The sequence below is a fragment of the Mustela nivalis genome (assembly GCF_964662115.1).
Source record: "Mustela nivalis genome assembly, chromosome: 6".
Taxonomy (NCBI): domain Eukaryota; kingdom Metazoa; phylum Chordata; class Mammalia; order Carnivora; family Mustelidae; genus Mustela; species Mustela nivalis.
The window spans coordinates 14319135-14338172 of NC_139025.1; the positions used below are offsets into that span (position 1 = coordinate 14319135).

The following is a 19038-nucleotide window of genomic DNA, read 5'->3' on the forward strand; positions in this document are numbered from 1 at the left end:
AGCGTCAAGTGCAGGGGCAGACTGGGCAGGAGACTTCAGCACCCCCCACCTTCCCCCAACTTTGACTCTATCAAGGGAAATGGATGTATGTGTGGGGGGTGAGGAAAAAGTAGAGAGAAAAATGGAGAAATCCTCAAATGGGAAGTGTTCTTTTTTTTTTTTTTTTAAGATTTTATTCATTTATTTGACAGAGAGCATAAGTAGGCAGAGAAGCAGGCAGAGAGAGAGGGAGAAGCGGGCTCTCTGCTCAGATCCCAGGACCTTGGGATCATGACCTGAGCTGAAGGCAGAGGCTTAACCCACTGAGCCACCCAGGTGCCCCTTTGCCCACCAGTTTTTGATGAACCATTATGTGCTGGGCCCTGAACTCACCATGTCCCTCTCGGGGAGCGGAACTGAGGCTTGGAGACGGGAACTACTTGCCCAAGCCAGTAACCGTTGGGGCCTTGCTAGGGGGTCCAAGCACTGTGTGTGGGCTCTGCCTCCCCACACTCAGGGTCTCCTTTGCAGTCAGGGTGGGGAGAAGCAATCACGGGCTTGGGTGTCTGAGAAGGGCTCACTGAGGAAAATCACGAAGAGGCCAGGAAGGAAGGTGGTGTCTCAGCTACTCAGCCCAGGGCTGGAGAAGCGGCTTCCTCCTCCTTTACAGGGACCTTTGACCAAGCTCAGAAAATTCCTGGCTGATGGGGGCAGGGAGTGGGGCTTCTTGAATGGAAGAAACTGTTTTCCTCTTCTAGACAGGCTTTGGGTAATTCCATTCCTTTTCTCTGCCAAGCTTATCTTTGCCTAAGAATTCACACCACTCCCCAGGGGCCCCCTGCTTACACAGCTGCTCCCGCTTCTCTCTTCATTGATGGGTAAGAAATGGGACAGATTAAAATGTTTATGGTTTAATAAGTGTTTGTCTGAATATCAGGGACAGCCTAGAGAAATGACTGACAGGAGCTGGGGGGTCTGAACAAGGGTTGGGCCTCTCACTCGTGACTTATCTCTGTCCCCAGTGGAGGCCTCGGGGGAAGAAATGACCAGGGGCCGGGCTAAGCAAAGGCCTGAAGGTTTAAGAGGGTAAGGGAAAGGGACCCACCTTGTGAACTTCCCACCTCCCATGTGGCCCAGGGCCAATGCTATTTTCAATTTCAAAAAAAATTGAAAGGTAGGTGATTTTCAATTTCAAAAGAGGGGTGGCAGGCAAGAAATGCCTTTGTTGAGAAATAGGACAACTGGGAAAGGAAATTAAATTTATCACATTTCTTGAGCCCCTACCTTGATCTTCCCTAGCACCCTGGGCACAGGTGACGGGGAGGCAAGATTTATCTTCTGAGGACAGCTGAGTCGAGAGACTCGGATTCCCACAGGGCATGGCACCAGGATAAACCACTGCAGACAGGGACAGAGACTGAGGGAGCCAGCTGGGCACCAGCTTTGCCTGCCATGGTGCGGGGAAGGCTTCTAGAAGAGCTGACGTTTGGCCAGGGTCTTGAGGGGTGAGTAGGAGTCTGCAAGGGAGAACGGGCTTCCAGAGTGCGTTCTCTGCAGTGGGGAAAGCTGGCTAGGAGGGTAGGATGCAGCAGTGCATGCATGGAGAAACTCAGCCGTGCCTGAAATCCAGGCTGACCTTGAAGATACTGCAGGTGTGGCTCCAAACTGCCACAATAAAGTGAATATTGCAATAAAGTGAGTCGAATTTTTGGTTCCTCGCTGCATATAAAACTTATGTTTACACTATACTGTAGTCTATTAAGTGTGTGATAGCATGACTAAAAAACCAATTTTTAAAATTTATTTATTTATTTATTTATTTATTTATTTTGGGGTAAACTGTATGCCCAGGATGGGGCTCAAACTCACAACCTCTGAGATCAATGCTGAACCCTCTGAGCCAGCCAGGTGACCCTAAAAAACCAGTTTTTCGAATTAAAAAAAAAAAAAGTACCTTATCGCTGAAAAATGCTTACCCTTATCTGAGCTTTCAGGACATCATAATCACTAATCACCATGAAAAATTTTGAAATATTGCAAGAATTACCAATATACAACACAGAGACACGAAGCGAACAAATGCTTTTGGAAGAATGGTTGCCCACAGACTTGCTCCAGGCGGGGTCGCCACAAACCTTCAGTGTGTAAAAAAGAAAATGCTATTTATCTGCAAAGCGGAATAAAGCAAATGGCAAAAAAAAAGCCCCCAAGTCCCAAAACAAAGAACCCCAGGAAGGCAGAATAGAGTGAGTTCTGCCCGCACGGAATCCGAGGTTGGAGAGAGCAGAGGGCAGGACGCGGACGTGTGTTGTGAGGCAGACGGGCGTGGAGGGGGACGATCCAGAGGTGGGGGCTTAGCACAGAGGTTACGGGCCGGGTGGGCGACTGCTGCCCGCCCAAGAGCAGAAACAGAGTGGAGGGCAAGCCAAGCCCTGGCACCGACCCAAGGGGATGCGGCACTGGTCCCTGGGGGGGCCCCTCCGCCGGGACTGGGGATGCGCGTCTGCAGGGCCGGGCGGGGGGAGATGGGGCGGGGAGGCGGCCAGCCCGCGGCAGGGAAAGTCCAGCCTCCGCAGGCGTTCCTCGCCGTCGGGCCAACCTCCCATTCCCGGGGCGGCACGGACGGAGCGGCACTGCGGGCCCTGCGCGCTCCGAGACAGGTACGAGAGCGGAGGGACAGGGACCCGGCGGCAGGGGCGGCTCGGCCCGGGGCTGCTGCTGCAGGAACGCGCCGCGCCCGGCCCGCGGGCAGAGCCGCGTCGGAGGAAGGGACGCCACCCTCGCACCCCGAGGAGACCCCGCCTCCGGCTGTCGCCCGGGTCACCGCACCGCACGGCGCGCCCTCGGGCGGGGCTGGGCGGTCACCGGCCGGCAGGAGAGCGGGGAGCCCCGGGGGCTCGTGCTGGGCAGCGGGGCGCGACCCCGGGCCCCGCGCCCACGCCGCCCGCCCCCTCGGCCGTTGCGTCCGCGGGACGCGGTTCCCGCGCCGCCCAGGCACCGGGCTCGCAGGCCGAGCGCGCCCCTCCGCGAGGTGCCGCCAGGGCCAGCACGTGCCGGGTCGCCCCGGCGCCTCGCGTGGGAAGCGCACCTTCCGCCTTCGGGGGCTGCGCCGGCCGCGTTCCCGGGCGGGGGGCGGGGAGCGGGCGGGCCGGACCCCGAGCGCGGGTCGCGGGCGCCTTCTCGCGACTGAAGCCCGGAAGGTTCCTGAGTAGGGGGCGGCCGGGGAAGGGCGTCGCGCGGGCCTCGGGCGGCCGGGTGTCCGCGGGGAGCGGTGGGGGGCTGCGCAGGGACCCCGGGCGCGGGTCCTGGGCTGACCTCCCCGCGAGGAGGCGCAGACCCGCCCGGCCGCGAAGCCCTGGTCAGGCCGCGCCGTGTTCCTCGGGGACACAACGTGAGAGGAGCCCACCCTGCGGGCCGGGGAGTGGGGGGCGCAGCGGGCCGGGCCCTCAGGAAGCCGTGGGAGCCCCCGGGAGTGGTCCGATGTCCGAGCCGCAGGGCTGGCCCTCGTGTCGCACGAGGTCTTTTTTCTGTTTTTCTCCCAAGCGAATTGAAATAACCTTCTGGCTTTCGCGACCTTGAGATTGCAGCTGTGGGTCTCGATCTGGTGCGGTTAGAGCCGCGGTGGTAGAACTGGGCAGCAATCACAAGCCTTCTCTACTGTCTTAAGTCTCTCCCTTGGCTCTGCTCACCTCCCTCCCTCACCGCGGTCTCCTCTAGAGAAGCATCCCTTGTCGTTCATCTTGTTCTAGAACAAGACACTCAGAGCCACGCGGGCCTCCCCTCCCGCGCGCTGCTCTTCTTACAGGAGCTGCGGGGGCGCAGGCGGCACCCCTGTCAGCCGCCCGCTTCCCCCCGCCCCCCGCTAGCCCCAGGAACCTCTGATTTGTTTGACTGTGAAAGTAATGGCTAAATGAATCACTGTTTGTGCTAAATTAACGAAGCATGTTCGTCGCTAAATGTGCCAGATTAAATTTTGCTGAACTTGGCTTAGGTATGTTACTTTGTCCTTGTAAAATGAAGTCATTTTATACTTGAATAATGAATAACATTGGTAGAATTACAGATTTTAAAATTTTAACATACAAGTCAGTACTTGTTTAATGTTTTGTACTGAAGGAACATATTACTTATGTCATTCTCCAATAGTGACATGTACGCACATGTAGGTACATACTGTGCAGACAGAACCCAGGGCACTGCACACATACACACACTCCTTGCACACTCACGCCACACTGCACACATACATTGTGCACACGCACATGCTACACACACTTCCTTTCACCCGTGTCCTCCAGAGTCACCCACAGCCTGCACACTCAGAAACCACAACGCACACAGGAGTGCACACACACACACGTTACAGAACTGGCTTGTGGAGCTTTTGTTGTGCAGAGAAATGCTGGCATGGGCTTAAGGTAGGATACAGTTAACGTCTTTTTAAAAAAAAATTATTTATTTATTTGACAGAGATTGCAAGTAGGCAGAGAGGCAGGGAGGCAGGCAGAGAGAGAGAGGAGGAAGCAGGCTCCCCACTGAGCAGAGAGCCGGATGCGGGGCTCCATCCTAGGACCCTGGGATCATGACCTGAGCGGAAGGCAGAGGCTTTAACCCACTGAGCCACCCAGGTGCCCATAGTTGACGTCTTTAAAGCTTTTGAGTTTTAAAGGCATCTTGGGAGAGTTTCTTTTAAAAAATATATATTAACGGGGGCATGGGTTAAGCGGCTGTCCTCAGCTCAGGTCATGATCCTGGAGTCCTGGGATGGAGCCCCAGGCAGGACTCCCTGCTTAGCAGGTCATCTGCTCCCTCTCCCTGCCCCTCCCCCTGCTTGTGCTCAAATAAATAAAATTTTTAAAAAATATTTTATTTATTTTATTACATTTTTAAAAATATTTTATTTATTTGACAGCGAGAGAGAGAGAGACAGACAGACAGACAGAAAGAAAGAGCAGAGGGAGTCGGAGAGGGAAAGCAGGCTTCCCGCTGAGTAGGGAGCCCAGTGCGGAGGTGGATCCCAGGATCCTGCGATCATGACTTGAACGAAGGCAGACGCTTAAGGACTGAGCCAGGGCGACTAACCCAGTCGCCCCTAAATAAAATCTTCTAAAAAATAACAAATTAAAAAAAAAAAAACCTTAAAAAACACAAATTGTGCTTAAAAACAACAGGTATAATGGCTTTTTAAAAAGGGAACCTCTTGCTAAATTAAAACCCTTGAGACTGATTGCTTTGATTCTCAACCTGTCCTTCAACAAGTGTTTTTAACGGCCCTCTTTCTTTCCCCTTTGAAATCCTGAAAGAAGGTACTCTTGAACATTTAGAAGCCGGTGGTAGACCGGCCTCTTCTCCCGCACCTGAGTGCCATGGCCTCCCGTCCTCTGTGGCCCTGCAGTCTCCTGTGGGCCACGGGGAGGAAGGGGCGCGCCCCTGCCGGAGACCCGCGGACCCGGCCCTGCCCCGCCCGCTCCAATCCCGCCCTCTTCCGCAGGCAGAGATGCGGCTGCTCCTGCTCGTGCCCCTGCTGCTGGCCGCGGCGCCCAGGTCCTGGGTGAGTGCCGCCCTGCTCACAGCTCCGCCTGGGCCCCCAGCTGGAGTGCAAGGCGGGGGTGGGGGGGGATATGGGTGGCGGGGCGCAGACCCTCAGCTGGGAGGGCGCCCTGGGGTTTAGGACGCCACAGCTTGGAGCCCCCTCTCCCAGCCCGGAAGGTTCGCGACCTCCTGTGGGAAGCTGGGGTAAAGCCAAGTCCTGGGACCCCCCAGCTCTTTCAAAAAGGGGTGCAACCTGAAGCTGTCTGACCAAGGGGCCCAGAGCAGCCCTCCCGGCTGCCGGCGCAGCACTGGCAACTTCCCCCCACCGACCTCCTTCAGAAGGTGCTGGGTGCACCCTAATGCCGGGACTCCCCACTCCCGGTGTTGGCTTCCAAGGTGGAAGGAAGGGGAGGGGGCAGTGCTGGCTCCAGCCAAGGTGCAGGGCTACATGGCCCTTCCCATCATCTGCCTGGGGCCGAACTGGGCTGTCCTCAGCTTGACTCTGTTTGCTTGCGGGTCCCCCCACCCCACTAGAGATTTAGCTCTAGAGAGAGCAGGGATGGCCTAGAGAACTTTCTGAGATGATAAAAAATGTTCTGAAACTGCTGTCCTTATAGACACTTGGTTCCATGGCCACTGAGCCCGGGAATCGTGGCTATTTCAACTGAAGAATTAAGTGGTTTGATTTAGTTTGATTTAATGAACCTAAGTAGCCACGTGGGGGGGGGGTTGTAATACCGACCCGCGTTACTCTGCAGGTGAAATGAGTCAAGGGGTATAAAATGCCCTGAGTCCTCTTAGGGGCTTTCTGCCTTAGAAACACCTGAGTGACCCCCCTCCCACCTCTTCCCGCTCACAGCATGAGAGCTGGGGGGTGGGGGGGATGCTGAGCTCTCCTCGCACGAAGCTCTGCAGCCTCCTGTCGCTGGCTCTGGCTGGGGTGGGGGCAGAGGCCCCCCCCTCCGGGTCCCTTCTGGGTGCCAACAGTTGTGGGGGAGGCATAAAGTGCAAATGCAAACCCAGGCTGGTCAGGGTTGGTTTCCTCTGCCTCTGCTCCCACCCCCTCACGCCCCCTCTCGCACCCCTGCGCAGCGCAGCCCTGGGAACAGCACAGCAAGAAAGAGGGTCCCTGAGTTGCCTTGCAGTGCGGCAGGGTGGGCAGGGAGGGGCTTGTTCGGGGAACATCAGGGGCAGGTGAGGACCTTGACTGGCCAGTGGAGCCGAGGCCTGGATGAGCTTATTCCGTCCCCCCACTGGCAGCTCATGGTTGGGGTAATTATGGGGAAACAAAACATGCCTGATGCGAACTGTGCTTTCTTTCCTCAGACAGCCCTTGTGGAGGGCAACTGGCTGGCTGGCTCGCTCCCTCCCTCCTGACCGCTGGTACCCCTCCCCGCAAACCAGTGGCTAGCTGCCTCAGGGGTGCTGGGTGCAGGAGGCCAGCGCAGTTTGTAAGGCTCTTGGCTCCTTGTGCTGAGTGTTTGGGGCGCCTGGTGTTTGCTCTGGGAGAGAGAATCCGGGCTCCCAAGCGGAGATAGGGGGATGTTTTTAGGTAGGGGTCCTCTGAGTACCAACTCACACCTCCGAGGGTGTCTTTTCCTGCAGGCTCCCAAGGTGAGACGGCAGAGTGACACCTGGGGACCCTGGGGTCCCTGGAGCTCCTGCAGCCGGACCTGCGGAGTGGGCATCAGCGTCAGGGAGCGCCCCTGTTTCTCCCAGAGGTAGGGGGGCTGCTCAGGGGTCAGGTGGGTCCCGCCACGGCACTGGCAGAACCCATGGAGCCACGGGTTTGCTGTGGGAGCAGCGTGCCTGGAGTATTGAAATCGAGTACACTCTGATTCTGACAGTCAGCCTTGTTTCAGGGGAGCTAGAGCTGTGCCCCCAGTCCCGAGTCCCTAGCTCCCAGTGCTATGTCTGGCATGTGGCAGGTGCAGCAAATTCTTGGCAAACCAACGAACAATCTTCAATTCCTAATGTGCAGAGTTCCTCCACCTTCGGTCTCTGTTGAGTATAGCCGTCTCCCACTTCAAGGGAGGTTTTAAGCCCCTGCTATGTGCCCTGCGCTCCGACGCGTGCTAGTGAACGCTGGGGCACAAGCAATGTGGGGGTGACCTTTGTTGGTGGGTTGAACTCAGTCTTCCTGAGCACCTCCTCGTGGGAAGAGGATGAGCCTTGAGCTTTTTTTTTTTTTTTTAAAAGATTTTTATTTATTTATTTGACAGAGATCACAAGTAGGCAGAGAGGCAGGCAGAGAGAGAGGGGGAAGCAGGCTCCCCACTGAGCAGAGAGCCTGATGTGGGGCTCGATCCCAGGACCCTGGGATCATGACCTGAGCCGAAGGCAGAGGCTTTAACCCACTGAGCCACCCAGGCACCCTGAGCCTCGAGCTCTTACTCCAGGCATCATGTGCTCCCTAAACTGCAGAATGACCTTGGAGGAGGGGGGCGGGTATATATTACATCTTACTTTCTCTCCAAAGGTCAAAGTTGGAAATTTGCTCTAAGAGGCAGGTAGCCCCAAGTTGAGGACCTCCGGGATACGCTTCTGAGTCTAGTATAGACACAGGGCTCACCGCGTCTGCCTGAGGGGATCTGTGTGTGCAGGTCCCCCTCCTCTGCCCCGAGTGGCCTGCAGGAGAGCCCAAGGAGGAGGAAGGGGTGTTGGTTCACGGGGTTCAAGTCTTCCTGGTGTTCTCGTCTTCAGGAGAGATGGGGGCTCCAGCTGCGTGGGCCCGGCCCGGAGCCACCGCTCCTGCCACACCGAGGTAAAGCCTGCAGGAGTGGGAACCCCAGCTTCTGGGGCCCCTCCCCTCCTTTCCTCCCAGTTCCCGGGCATCCTCCCGCAGGTGCACAGTCTGGGCTGCGGGAAGCCCCTTGCTCCCCTTCCCACCCAAAATGACAGCGACCTCTCCAGCAGCCCGAAGCCCCTGCAGGGGAGCACTCAGGAGGCCTGGGGGCCCACACCCCCCAGTCCCGAGCTGCTGGGGTAAAGGGAGTGGTTGGTGGCGACGAGTCACACCACCCCAGGTGCAGTGGGGTGGGCGGACCCCTGTGGAGGCCCCACACGTCCCTCCCCTGCAGAGCTGCCCGGAGGGTGCCAGGGACTTCCGGGCGGAGCAGTGCTCCCAGTTCGACAGCCAGGACTTCCAGGGAAGATGGTACAAGTGGCTGCCGTACTACGGAGGTGAGTGGACGTCCCGGCGCCCGCACCCCTGCTGCCGTGCCCAGCTGCTCCAGATCTCTTGTGCAGGGTGCGGTGCTTACCGCTTTATTACAGACGCTCTGTCGGATGCATTTTAGAAAACTCACAGGACCCCCAGCCGGTGCTCATCGCAACACAACGGGGTCAGGGCCGGTGTCATTTTGAGTCTTCTCCATCCTATACATTTTCAAACAAGGCCACTAGTCCGTGTCTGTGCCACTTGGAGCCCTGCTCTCTCTGGCCTGCTCCGGAGGCGTTCCTCGTTCCTCGTGCTGCAGGCCATGGGGAATTAGGGTGCCGGTCAAGGCAGGCCAGGTGGGGGCCAACTGAAGGTCAGGGCTGCAGGGGGCTTGGTACGGCAAGAGCCCATTTATTCAGGATCCCTGGGGCGCATGGGCTTGCTCTGCGTGGCTTTGAGGAGGGTGGTTAATTTTTAGAGCAATATAGTTAAGTAAAAAACCCGTGTATGTGACTAAAGCACTTCAGATGTGTCAGAAGATCCGTTGGGCTCCTCCTTCTGAGTATTACTGGTCACGGCTCATTGCCACCGACTCCTGAGGAGTATGACATCTGGCTGCGTGACCATTTATATTCTGTGTGTGCTGCTGCACGGGGAGCGGGGTCTTGGCTGGAGGGGTGGCCCTAGGGGAGTCTGCGGCATTCACTGCTCCTCAGTGTATGGATGCATTTGAATGTATCCATATTAAAAAAAAAATTTATGTATTTGACAGATAGATCACAAGTAGGCCGAGAGGCAGGCAGAGAGAGAGAGAGAGAGAGAGGGGAGGAAGCAGGCTCCCCGCTGAGCAGAGAGTCCAATGCGGGGCTCGGTCCCAAGACCCTGAGATCATGACCTGAGCTGAAGGCAGAGGCTTAACCCACTGAGCCACCCAGGCACTGCCATCCATGTTTTATAAAAGACTTATTTACTTGAGAGGGAGCGATCATGCAAGAAGAGGGAGGGAGAGAGAATTCTAAGCAGACGCTCTGCCCCGTGTGGAGCCTCCTCGGGGCTCGACCCCACAACCTGAGATCATCATCTGAGCTGAAATCGAGTCAGATGCTCAACCGACTACACCCCCCAGGTGCCCTAAATACACCCATGTAGAAAAACCAGAACACAGAAGAAAGGGTCACGGAGGGATGCCTTCTCTGTGGTGCAGGTGACTGCATTCCTAGTAGGACTTTTGGTTGTTTAAACAACGTGTATATAATATTTAGGTGGCTATAAAAATGAAAACTCCTAAGTGACCTTGACCCCACGCCTCTCCTTGGATTTGCCCTCACATTCCATCTAGCCCTTTTCACATTTTTGTCTCTATAAACACATACATATTTGTAATTATTATGTAGCCCCATTCTGCATTGTGTGGGAGATGCGTCTCCCCACGTAACCGTATGGTCCAGTACGTTACAGCACAGCCCACCTGCCTTCTGGTCTATTAGTAACTGACTTTGAGGAGCGGATTGTTAACACATGGGCTGATTATAAGGCTGCGACAGACCTCTCCAAGGGGCTAGCTTTTTCCCGATCCTGGGATTTTTCTTCCACTTGATCCCCAGGGAGGCTGCGGTTTTGTGAACATTGTTTCCAGCGGGGGCGGGGTGGAGTGGGATTCTCTCCCTCTGGGAGAGCCTAGGCAAGGACTTTCTCTCCGCAACCCCCGACCCCACGCGTGTGCTTCTGGCCCTGCCCTCCCTTCACTGTACCCAGGAGAGGACTTGCTGCTTGCTTGGGATCTCAGTTTCCCCCTCTGTCTGCCTCAGCCCCAGACAAGTGTGAGCTGAACTGCATTCCCAAGGGGGAGAACTTCTACTTCAAGCACAGGGAGGCTGTCGTGGATGGGACACCCTGTGAGCCTGGCACACGGGACGTCTGTGTGGATGGCAGCTGCCGGGTACGTGGTGCTCCTGCCCCCTCTCCCCTGCGGGCTGGCCTGGGGCATATGGTGGGATGTCTCCCTGCCCTGCACCAGAGGCTCTCAGGAGCTTAATGTCTTCTCACGGGCAGCTTTGAGGTGTCTTTGCATCACAGATGCCCTGTGACCTTCTCCCCTTTGCCCTTTGCGACCAAGCACCCCAACAGGAGCACCCGTCTGGGTGGCAAGTTATAGAAACCCCATGAAAACTGACAAAGGGGAAGAAAGCCCTCCAGGGCTGGTCTGGCTGGCTGCAGGGGCTGGACATGTCTCCTCGCCTCTGGGCTTTTCTCTCCTCTGGGTCCACGCTGGGATCCTGGGAGGTATGCAGAGGGCCAGCAGCAGCTCCCAGCTCTGGCTGGAAAGGGCATCTACTTCTCAGGGGCCCCAGCGACCCAGAGTTGCCCCAGATTTGTCTGGGCTGGGGGAGCCCTGTGAACGACCTACTTGGAGCATGGCGTGGAACCCACTGACTTGCCCCACATTCACTGTTGGGGAGTTTGTGCAACCTGGGAGGTCCCCCTCCCGGGCCCCAAACGAAAACGTATTGTTGCCAGAGAAGGGGAGACGGGTGCTGAGCAGGGGGAAGGGGTCAACTGTCAGCCACAGGCTAGATCACTCGGCCTTAGTGGGCGATGAATAACTACTGCCCCCCCTGATCTGAGCAGTGATTTGGGTTCAAATCCTCCTGTGTCCGTGACCTCTTTCTTCTCCTCTTCATTCATCTCTGCCTGGTAGGTCGTGGGCTGTGACTACAACCTCGACTCCGCAAAGGAGGAGGACAAGTGTCTGCAGTGTGGGGGTGACGGCAGGACCTGCTACCCCGTCACAGGCACCTTTGATGCCAATGACCTCAGCAGAGGTGAGGGTTGTCGGGGGCGGGGGCCCATAGGCAGTTGAGGCGAGGGTCTGTCGCCTGTCCCTTCCTTGCCTGACTTCCGCTCCAGCTGAGTCACCCTGGTGGCCCTGCAGGCGTCTGATCTGGCCCTCAGGTCAGGCCTTAGGGTGGAGGTCCAAGGCTCTCACTGGAGCCTGTGGGCTTGGGCTGGTAAGGATCTCTGCCTCCTGACCCAGTGCAGGCTCCCACGGCCAACGGCTGGGTACCCCTCCTCACCCCTTCTCCCTGGCCCTCAGCTGTCCCCTCCCCCTTCCCAGTCAGGCCTGCCACTGTCCCTGACCCTGGCCGTGCTGCCAGGGGCGTGGGTGGTCCCAGAGTGTGTCTCTGCCCCCACAGGCTACAACCAGATGCTCATCATTCCCGCGGGGGCCACTAGCATCCGCGTGGAGGAGGTGGCGGCCAGCAGGAATTTCCTGGGTGAGTGCGGGCTGGGGTGAGTCTGGGCGGTGGCCGTGCGGCGGGTCCCTCCGCGGCAGCTGACCTGGGGCTCACGCGTGCGCAGCGGTGAAGAGCGTGCGGGGAGAATACTACCTCAACGGGCACTGGACCATCGGGGACGCCTGGGCCCTGCCCGCAGCCAGCACCGTCCTGCACTACGAGCGTGGGGCCGAGGGGGACCTGGCCCCTGAGCGGCTCTATGCTCGCGGCCCCACCTCCGAGCCCCTGGTCATCGAGGTGAGGGGCTGGCGGGTGGCGGGGGCACTCGGGGAGGCCAGGCCAAGGGGGGCGGGTCCCGGGGGGGGGGGCGGGCCTGCCTCAGTGAGGACCCTCCTGCACAGCTCCTCAGCCAGGAGCCCAACCCCGGTGTGCGCTACGAGTACCACCTGCCCCTGGGCAGCTCCCCGTCTGGCTTCCGCTGGAGCCACGGCTCATGGAGTGACTGCAGTGCCGAGTGCGGGGGAGGTGAGCCGTCTGCATGTCCTAGGAGCCACGTGGGGGCACCCAGGGCTCAGGGAATCCACAAAGGGTCCCCCCCTACCCACCCTCCAAGCTCAGAGAACCAGAGAAGGCTTCCCGGAGGTGGTGGCATCTCAGAGGACACTGTATTCCCTGGGCAGCAGAGGCTCAGCCCTGAATGGGTGACCAGAGGTTAGAGCAGGGCACCAGCACCTGCACATAACACCTCTCAAGCCTCAGTTTCCTCCTCTGTAAATTGGGGATAATGATGGCATTTATCCCAGGAGGTCATCTGAGGCTTGATCAAGATGACGCTTGGAATGCATGCAGAACGGTGCCCAGCCCAGAGTTCGCCTTTGGTGACTGTTGACTGATCACCTGCCCGTGATGGCCGGGCCTCTGCAGGTCACCAGTCCCGCCCGGTGTTCTGCACCACTGACAACGAGGTCTACCCTGACCGCATGTGCCAGCATCAGCTGCGGCCGGCCGACCGCCGCCCCTGCAGCACTCACCCCTGCCCGCAGACCAAGCGGTGAGGCCCTTGCCAGTGCCCCCACGGTGGGGCCCAAGCACTTGGGTGGGAAGGCACTGGGGTTTCTAGGCAACTCCAGGTGTTGAGCAAACAGGTGGGTTGTTCCTACAGCTGGGGCAGAGTGGAGAGGAGGCAGCTGTCACTGCGGGAAGCAGCAGGGGTGTGTGTGTGTGTGCATGAGCGTGAGATCCGGGGCTATTCTGTCCACCCGTGTGTGCCCACACAGGGCCCAGAGTGTCCAGGCTGGTGGTGGGCAAGCAGGGGGAAGGTACTGGAAGCCCTGTCCAAGCCGGCAGGGGACTTGGCTTGACAGATACCAGGAAGTGGGCCAGGGGGCCTGTGGGCATCAGTAATGCCTTTGTTCATGCACGAAGGACCTCTTACCTGCACCGGCCCAGAGCGTGGCACCTTGCTGGGGCCCAGCGTGCACGCAGGAACAGGTAATCTGCAGGCCGCAGGTTCCCTGCTGGGCTGGCGCAGTCCTTCTGCCCTCATGGCTTCGGTGGCAGCTGGCCTTGCAGGATGGTGGTGGGCTTGGCTTCGCACGGCGCTGCTGGGGCTGCCCTTTCCTCCCGTGCCCCAGGGCCGCTCTAGGAGATGCTCCCAACAAGGGCAGACACAGAGGCAATGGAGTCTGGCTGGGGATGACAGGGACCCTGGTGAAGAGGACAGGAAAGCTAAGAGGGGAGCAGCCAGGCTCTGTGTTGTAGGGACCAGAGCTCGGTGGCGAGAGATGGCAGGCAGAGCGGGCGCTTGGCCTTTTATACAGAACTTTCTACCCCCACACCTGTGCAGGCCCAGATGTTAGCATGGCCAGGCTTGGGGGATCCCCAGCACACTCCTGTGTGTGACAGCTGGGGCTCCCTTGGGCCTGGACTCCAGCCCCTGCCGCTGGGCCAGCCTTACCGGATTCCTCTCCCCGCAGCTGGAAGACGGGGCCCTGGTCACCCTGCTCGGCCTCCTGTGGCGGCGGCTCCCAGTCCCGCTCTGTCTACTGCATCTCATCCGATGGGGCAGGCAGCCAGGAGGCCACCGGGGAGGTGGAGTGCGCAGGCCAGCCTGGGAAGCCCCCTGCCACCCGGGCCTGCAACCTGCAGCGCTGCGCAGCCTGGAGAGCGGAGCCCTGGGGGGAGGTGAGCCTCTGCCCGGCGGGGTAGGGACCGAATCGGGCCCCGGGTCTATGGGCTGGGGCCGCAGCAGAGCTGGGCAGGGAGGCTTGGCCTCCGCTAGGGAGGTAGATCCTGGGAGGTAAAGTGACCTGCTAGATGGTCTTGGAAGCTGTTGCCAGGGCTGGGACTAGGAGCAGGTGTTTGGACTCTCCCTCCTTCTCCAGGATCCCGGGCGGGGTGGGACAGACTTTGTCTTGCCATGAAGAAGCAGCCGGGGACCTTGCTGGGGGCGTGGGCGGGGGGCCGAGGAGGAGCTGGCACTGACTGGTGCTGCTGGTCTCTGCTTCCAGCACCCACATATGTTCAAGTCTCGAACAGGGGAATGTGGAAAATGTCCCTAAGCTTGGTGACAGCAGGCGTGGTGTAGGCTATGTGACCTCAGAAGAGGGGTTCAGCTTCTCTGAGCCTAGGAGCTGGATGTGGGCCGGGGGTGGGTGGGTGGGGGTCCTGCTGTCTGACCTGGCATGGCCCCTCTGCGCGGGGGAGGACAAGCAAGCTCCCGCCGACAGCCTGGTCCTTGCAGTGCTCTGTCAGCTGCGGTGCCGGGGTCCGGAGGCGGAGCGTCACCTGCTGCAGTGAGGAGGGGTCTCTGCTCCACGCCGCAGCATGCCCCGCGGAGGACCGTCCCCCCATCACGGAGCCCTGTGTGCGTGAAGACTGTCCCCCAACGCATGACCAGGCCTGGCGTGTAGGCGCCTGGGGTCTGGTGAGTGCTTGCCTCTTCCCCCGCCTCCTCCCTGCCACCCAGGCCTGGTCCCTTGGGTCTCTGACAGGCCGCTGGACATGTGACCTTCCCTGGGTCTGGCCTGCCTCCCAGGCATTTTCCCCCTCCCTCTTTTCCTTGTGGGGACCCCCAACCCCAGGGTCTTGCTCCTTTTCTGAGCCTGTCCTTTCTTCCCACGCCCACCCCGTGGGCCCCAGTGTTCCAAGAGCTGCGGCGCGGGGACCCGGAGACGCCAGGTCATCTGTGCCCTCGGGTCTCCCGGCCTCTGTGGGAGCCTGCAGCTCTCCAAGCCCAGGGAGGCCGAGCCCTGTAACACGCAGCCCTGCCATCTGCCTCCAGGTAAGAGCAGGGGCGCCGGCCAGGCTCCCCATGCCACGGCCATCATCGTGCCTGGCTTGTCTGGCCTCCTAGCTAGCGGCTCCTGGAGGGCCAGATCCTTGACTTCCTCCTTGCTATTGACACGGGTATTCAGGAAACGTTCACCGAATGACTGAGTGAGTGAGTACGCCCCGCTGCTATCCTTGTCTTCCCCTTCTCTCAAAGGAAGGTGCCCCAGGCCCGAGGAGCTGCAGGGGAAGGGCCCAGAGGCCAGTACTTGCTTGGTGTGAGGTTGTGCTATTGAGGAAAAACATGGGATGCGGCTCAGCTGGGGGGGCGAGTGGGGATGGTGGCCTCCTGCTACCACAGGGAGGTGTGTCTGGCCCGGATGTGCTCCTGCTGGGGGCCCCCTGTGAGCCGAGCTGGTGACGCTCTAAGGGAAGCACAGGGCACGGTGGCTAAGAACCAGGGGCCTGGACTTGACAGCGAGCCTAAGTTTCAATCTCTGCTCCGTCGCTGACCAGCGGTGTGGCCCCGCGGCAAGCGCCTCTCCTCCCTGATTGTCGGTTTGCCCATCTGTCCAATGGGGTTAATAGTGCTTTTCAGGCCAGACTGAATTGTAAAATAAACTTAATGGCTATTTTTAATAAAATAGTCTAGGTTTATTGTGGAAAATTTGGAGGAATTAGGAAAGCAGCAGACAGACCAGTGAAATGGCCCCGATCCCTGCTTTAGTGGGAATATTCGTTAGCATGCTGCTGGGTCATGTGAGCAGACTTTCGTATGGGCTTTTCCCCCTTAAAGCCACTTGGTGTGTGAACATTCTCTAGCCCCGTGATTACTCTACGGAAGTCCATGATGCTCGGGAAGTTAGAATTTAGGCTGTTTCTAGGGTTCCTGGGTGGCTCAGTTGGTGAGGCATCTGACTCTTGATCTTAGCTCGGGTCTTGATTTCAGGGTCCTGAGTTCAAGCCCAGAGTTGGGCTCTGTGCTCCGTGTGGAGCCTACTTTTAAAAAGAAAGAAAAAAAGAAAAGAATTACATGTAAGGGGCTCAGTCAGAAGAGCGTGCAACTCTTGAACTTGGGGTGGTGAGTTTGAGCCCCATATCACGTGTAGAAATTGCTTAAAAATGTTTTTTAAATTTAAATAATGTTTTATTTAACCTTAAATATTTTTAACATGTAATTAGTATAAAAACTATTGAATAGGCTATTTTATATTCTTTTTTCACAAGATTAAAAAATCTTCTTAATTGAATATATTTATTCAGAGCATTTCTTTTTTTATTTATAATTTTTTATTTTATTTTATTTTTTAAGATTTTATTTATTTATTTGACAGAGAGAGATGACAAGCAGGCAGAGAGGCAGGCAGAGAGAGAGGAGGAAGCAGGCTCCCTGCTGAGCAGAGAGCCCGATTTGGGGCTCGATCCCAGGACCCTGGGATCATGACCCGAGCCGAAGACAGCAGCTTAACCCACTGAGCCACCAGGTGTCCCAATTTTTTATTTTTTTTAATAAACATATTTTTTATCCCCAGGGGTACAAGTCTGTGAATCTCCAGGTCTACACACTTCACAGCACTCACCAAAGCACACACCCTCCCCAGTGTCCATAACCCCACCCCCTTTCTCCCCACCCCCTCCCCCCAGCAACCCTCAGTTTGTTTTGTGACATTAAGAGTCACTTATGGTTTGTCTCCCTCCCAATCCCATCTTGTTTCTTTTATTCTTCTCCTACCCCCCAAACCCCCCATGTTGCATCTCCACTTCCTCATATCAGGGAGATCATATGATAGTTGTCTTTCTCCGCTTGACTTGTTTCGCTAGGCATGATACCCTCTAATTCCATCCACGTCGATGTTCAGAGCATTTCTTAATTCAGATGCAGAATTTCAGTGGCATACTTGATCTATATTTAGATTTTATAGGATGTGCAGTTGGAAAAGTAGATTCACACACCCAAGTTGTTCCCAACAACTTAGGACATCTTCCCAACAACTGAAGTATTTTCTAGTAAATGAATTGTCAGTTTTTAAGTTTAAAATTAAATTAATTCTAATGAGAATAAATGTAAACCGTGGTTTCTCAGTCACTCTGGTCACATTCCAAGTACTCAGTTGCTCTGAGGCCAGCAGGGACCCCCGAACCTGCCCTCAGCCAGGATGTAGGGATGGTGGCTGGAGTTCTGTCCAGGGGCTGGTGCTCTTAGGGCTGGGGACCTCAGGCTGGGCTGCAGATCAAATTGTCTGATAGGCCCAGGGGAGCCCCTGAAAGCTTTGGAGTTCAACAGTGACAGGGTGAAAAAGATCTTGAGGACAGACAGGCACCTGCCTGAGGGCCAGACTGAAGGGGAAGCAGTTGGAGCGGGAGCCTGCTGGGGAGCAGGGCTGCAGAAATCCAAGGGCCCCCAAAAGCCATGGAAACGAAGGGTCAGGCACTCGCCCAGCAGACCCTGGTGCCCAGAGAGTGTGTGGGAAGCGGAGCAGGACTGAAAGCCCAAGAAGGTGGAAGGGAAGAGTCCCAGGAGGGGACACAGGAGCCTATTCCCAGGCTGCTGGGGCCTGGGACTGCAGCGCTGGATGTGGGCCGTGGGGCAGGGGGTGGCGGGACAGGGGAGGGAAGGGGCCTCCGCCTTGTCCCAGGGTTTGGCCTGGGCCGGAGAGGCAGTGAAATGAAAACAGATTTTACCGTTTATCTACTAGACTTTTTTTCCAACCCTAAATTATTTTTAAAATATTCCCTGGGGACTGGCAAGATGTAGTCCAGAGGGGGATGGAATTTTTTAATCTATTTGAGAGAGCGCATGAGAAAACATCAGTCGGGGGTAGGGAGAGGGAGAAGCAGGCTCCCCGCTGAGCAAGGAGCCCGAAGCGGGACTCGATCTCGGGACCCGGAGATCATGACCCGAGCCGAAGGCAGACACTTAACCCACGGAGCCACCCAGGTGCCCCTTCACTTCTTTTACATGAATTTCCTCCGTTATGTAGCAGTGTGCTCGCTGTGGAAAATTTGACATGCGTTAACAAATGGAAGGAAGGGTCGCCCCTGCCACCCGCTGCCTCCCCCCCCCCCTCCCCCCGTGCGGAACAATGAGCATTTTGGAGCATTATAAAAATTCCTGTCGTCCGTATTTAGTTTTTTGCGTTTTTTCCTCCATTTTATGATGAATCTATTTAGTAACTTTGAAGTGGTTAAATACCATAGACCATAAAATTCACCTATTCTAATGGTAACTCATGATTTTTAGTAAGCTTACCAAGTTGGACAATACGATGGCGAAAAAAATTTTTTTTCCCACATTTCTGAGCAGCCCCTAATCTGATTCCCCAAACTGGGAAGACAGGCCTGTTCGTTTGTGTGAACTGCACTGGAATTAAACAGAGTGTCACATTAATGGCAGATGACATCATAGTGACTCAGCGATGCTGTGCTATGCTCAGCGCTCATCATGACAAGCGCAACTTAATCCCCTTTATGCATCCTCACACCCACCGCCCCTCTGGTAACCACCAGCGTGTTCTCTCTAGCTGAGAGTCTGTGAGAGTCTGGTTTTTGTTTCTGTTTTTTCTCTGTTGGGTTTGTTTCTTTTCTTTCTTTCTTTTTTTTTTTTTTTAATATTTTATTTATTTGACAGAGATCACAAGTAGGCAGAGAGGCAGGCAGAGAGAGAGGGGGAGGCAAGCTCCCTGCTGAGCAGAGAGCCTGGTGTGGGGCTCAATCCCAGGACCCTGAGACCATGACCTGAGCCCCGGGTTTGTTTCTTATATTCCACATATGACTGAACTCATTCGGTGTTTGTCTTTGACTCAGTTTGCTTGGCATGAATCCCTCTAGATCTGTCTGTGTTGCAAATGGCAAGATTTCATT

The 19038-nt window shown here is 56.8% G+C and overlaps 1 protein-coding gene across 3 annotated transcripts in view; it reads left to right on the forward strand.

Annotated features, from left to right (window-relative positions):
* The first annotated feature begins 2517 nt into the window (after positions 1-2517).
* PAPLN (papilin, proteoglycan like sulfated glycoprotein) overlaps positions 2518-19038 on the forward strand; it is a 32512-nt gene continuing 15991 nt past the window's right edge. For 2 of the 3 annotated variants that reach the window (XM_082733384.1, XM_082733386.1), the window contains exons 1-15: positions 2518-2639; positions 5471-5530; positions 7117-7232; positions 8215-8275; positions 8592-8694; positions 10480-10610; positions 11370-11493; positions 11866-11946; positions 12032-12204; positions 12309-12432; positions 12832-12958; positions 13333-13398; positions 13884-14091; positions 14651-14833; positions 15049-15190. In XM_082733384.1, the coding sequence (XP_082589510.1) occupies positions 5477-5530; positions 7117-7232; positions 8215-8275; positions 8592-8694; positions 10480-10610; positions 11370-11493; positions 11866-11946; positions 12032-12204; positions 12309-12432; positions 12832-12958; positions 13333-13398; positions 13884-14091; positions 14651-14833; positions 15049-15190 (1693 nt within the window). In that variant the 5' untranslated portion in view covers positions 2518-2639; positions 5471-5476. The remainder of the gene's footprint in view (positions 2640-5470; positions 5531-7116; positions 7233-8214; positions 8276-8591; positions 8695-10479; positions 10611-11369; positions 11494-11865; positions 11947-12031; positions 12205-12308; positions 12433-12831; positions 12959-13332; positions 13399-13883; positions 14092-14650; positions 14834-15048; positions 15191-19038) is intronic. The other variant, XM_082733385.1, reaches the window with a different exon arrangement.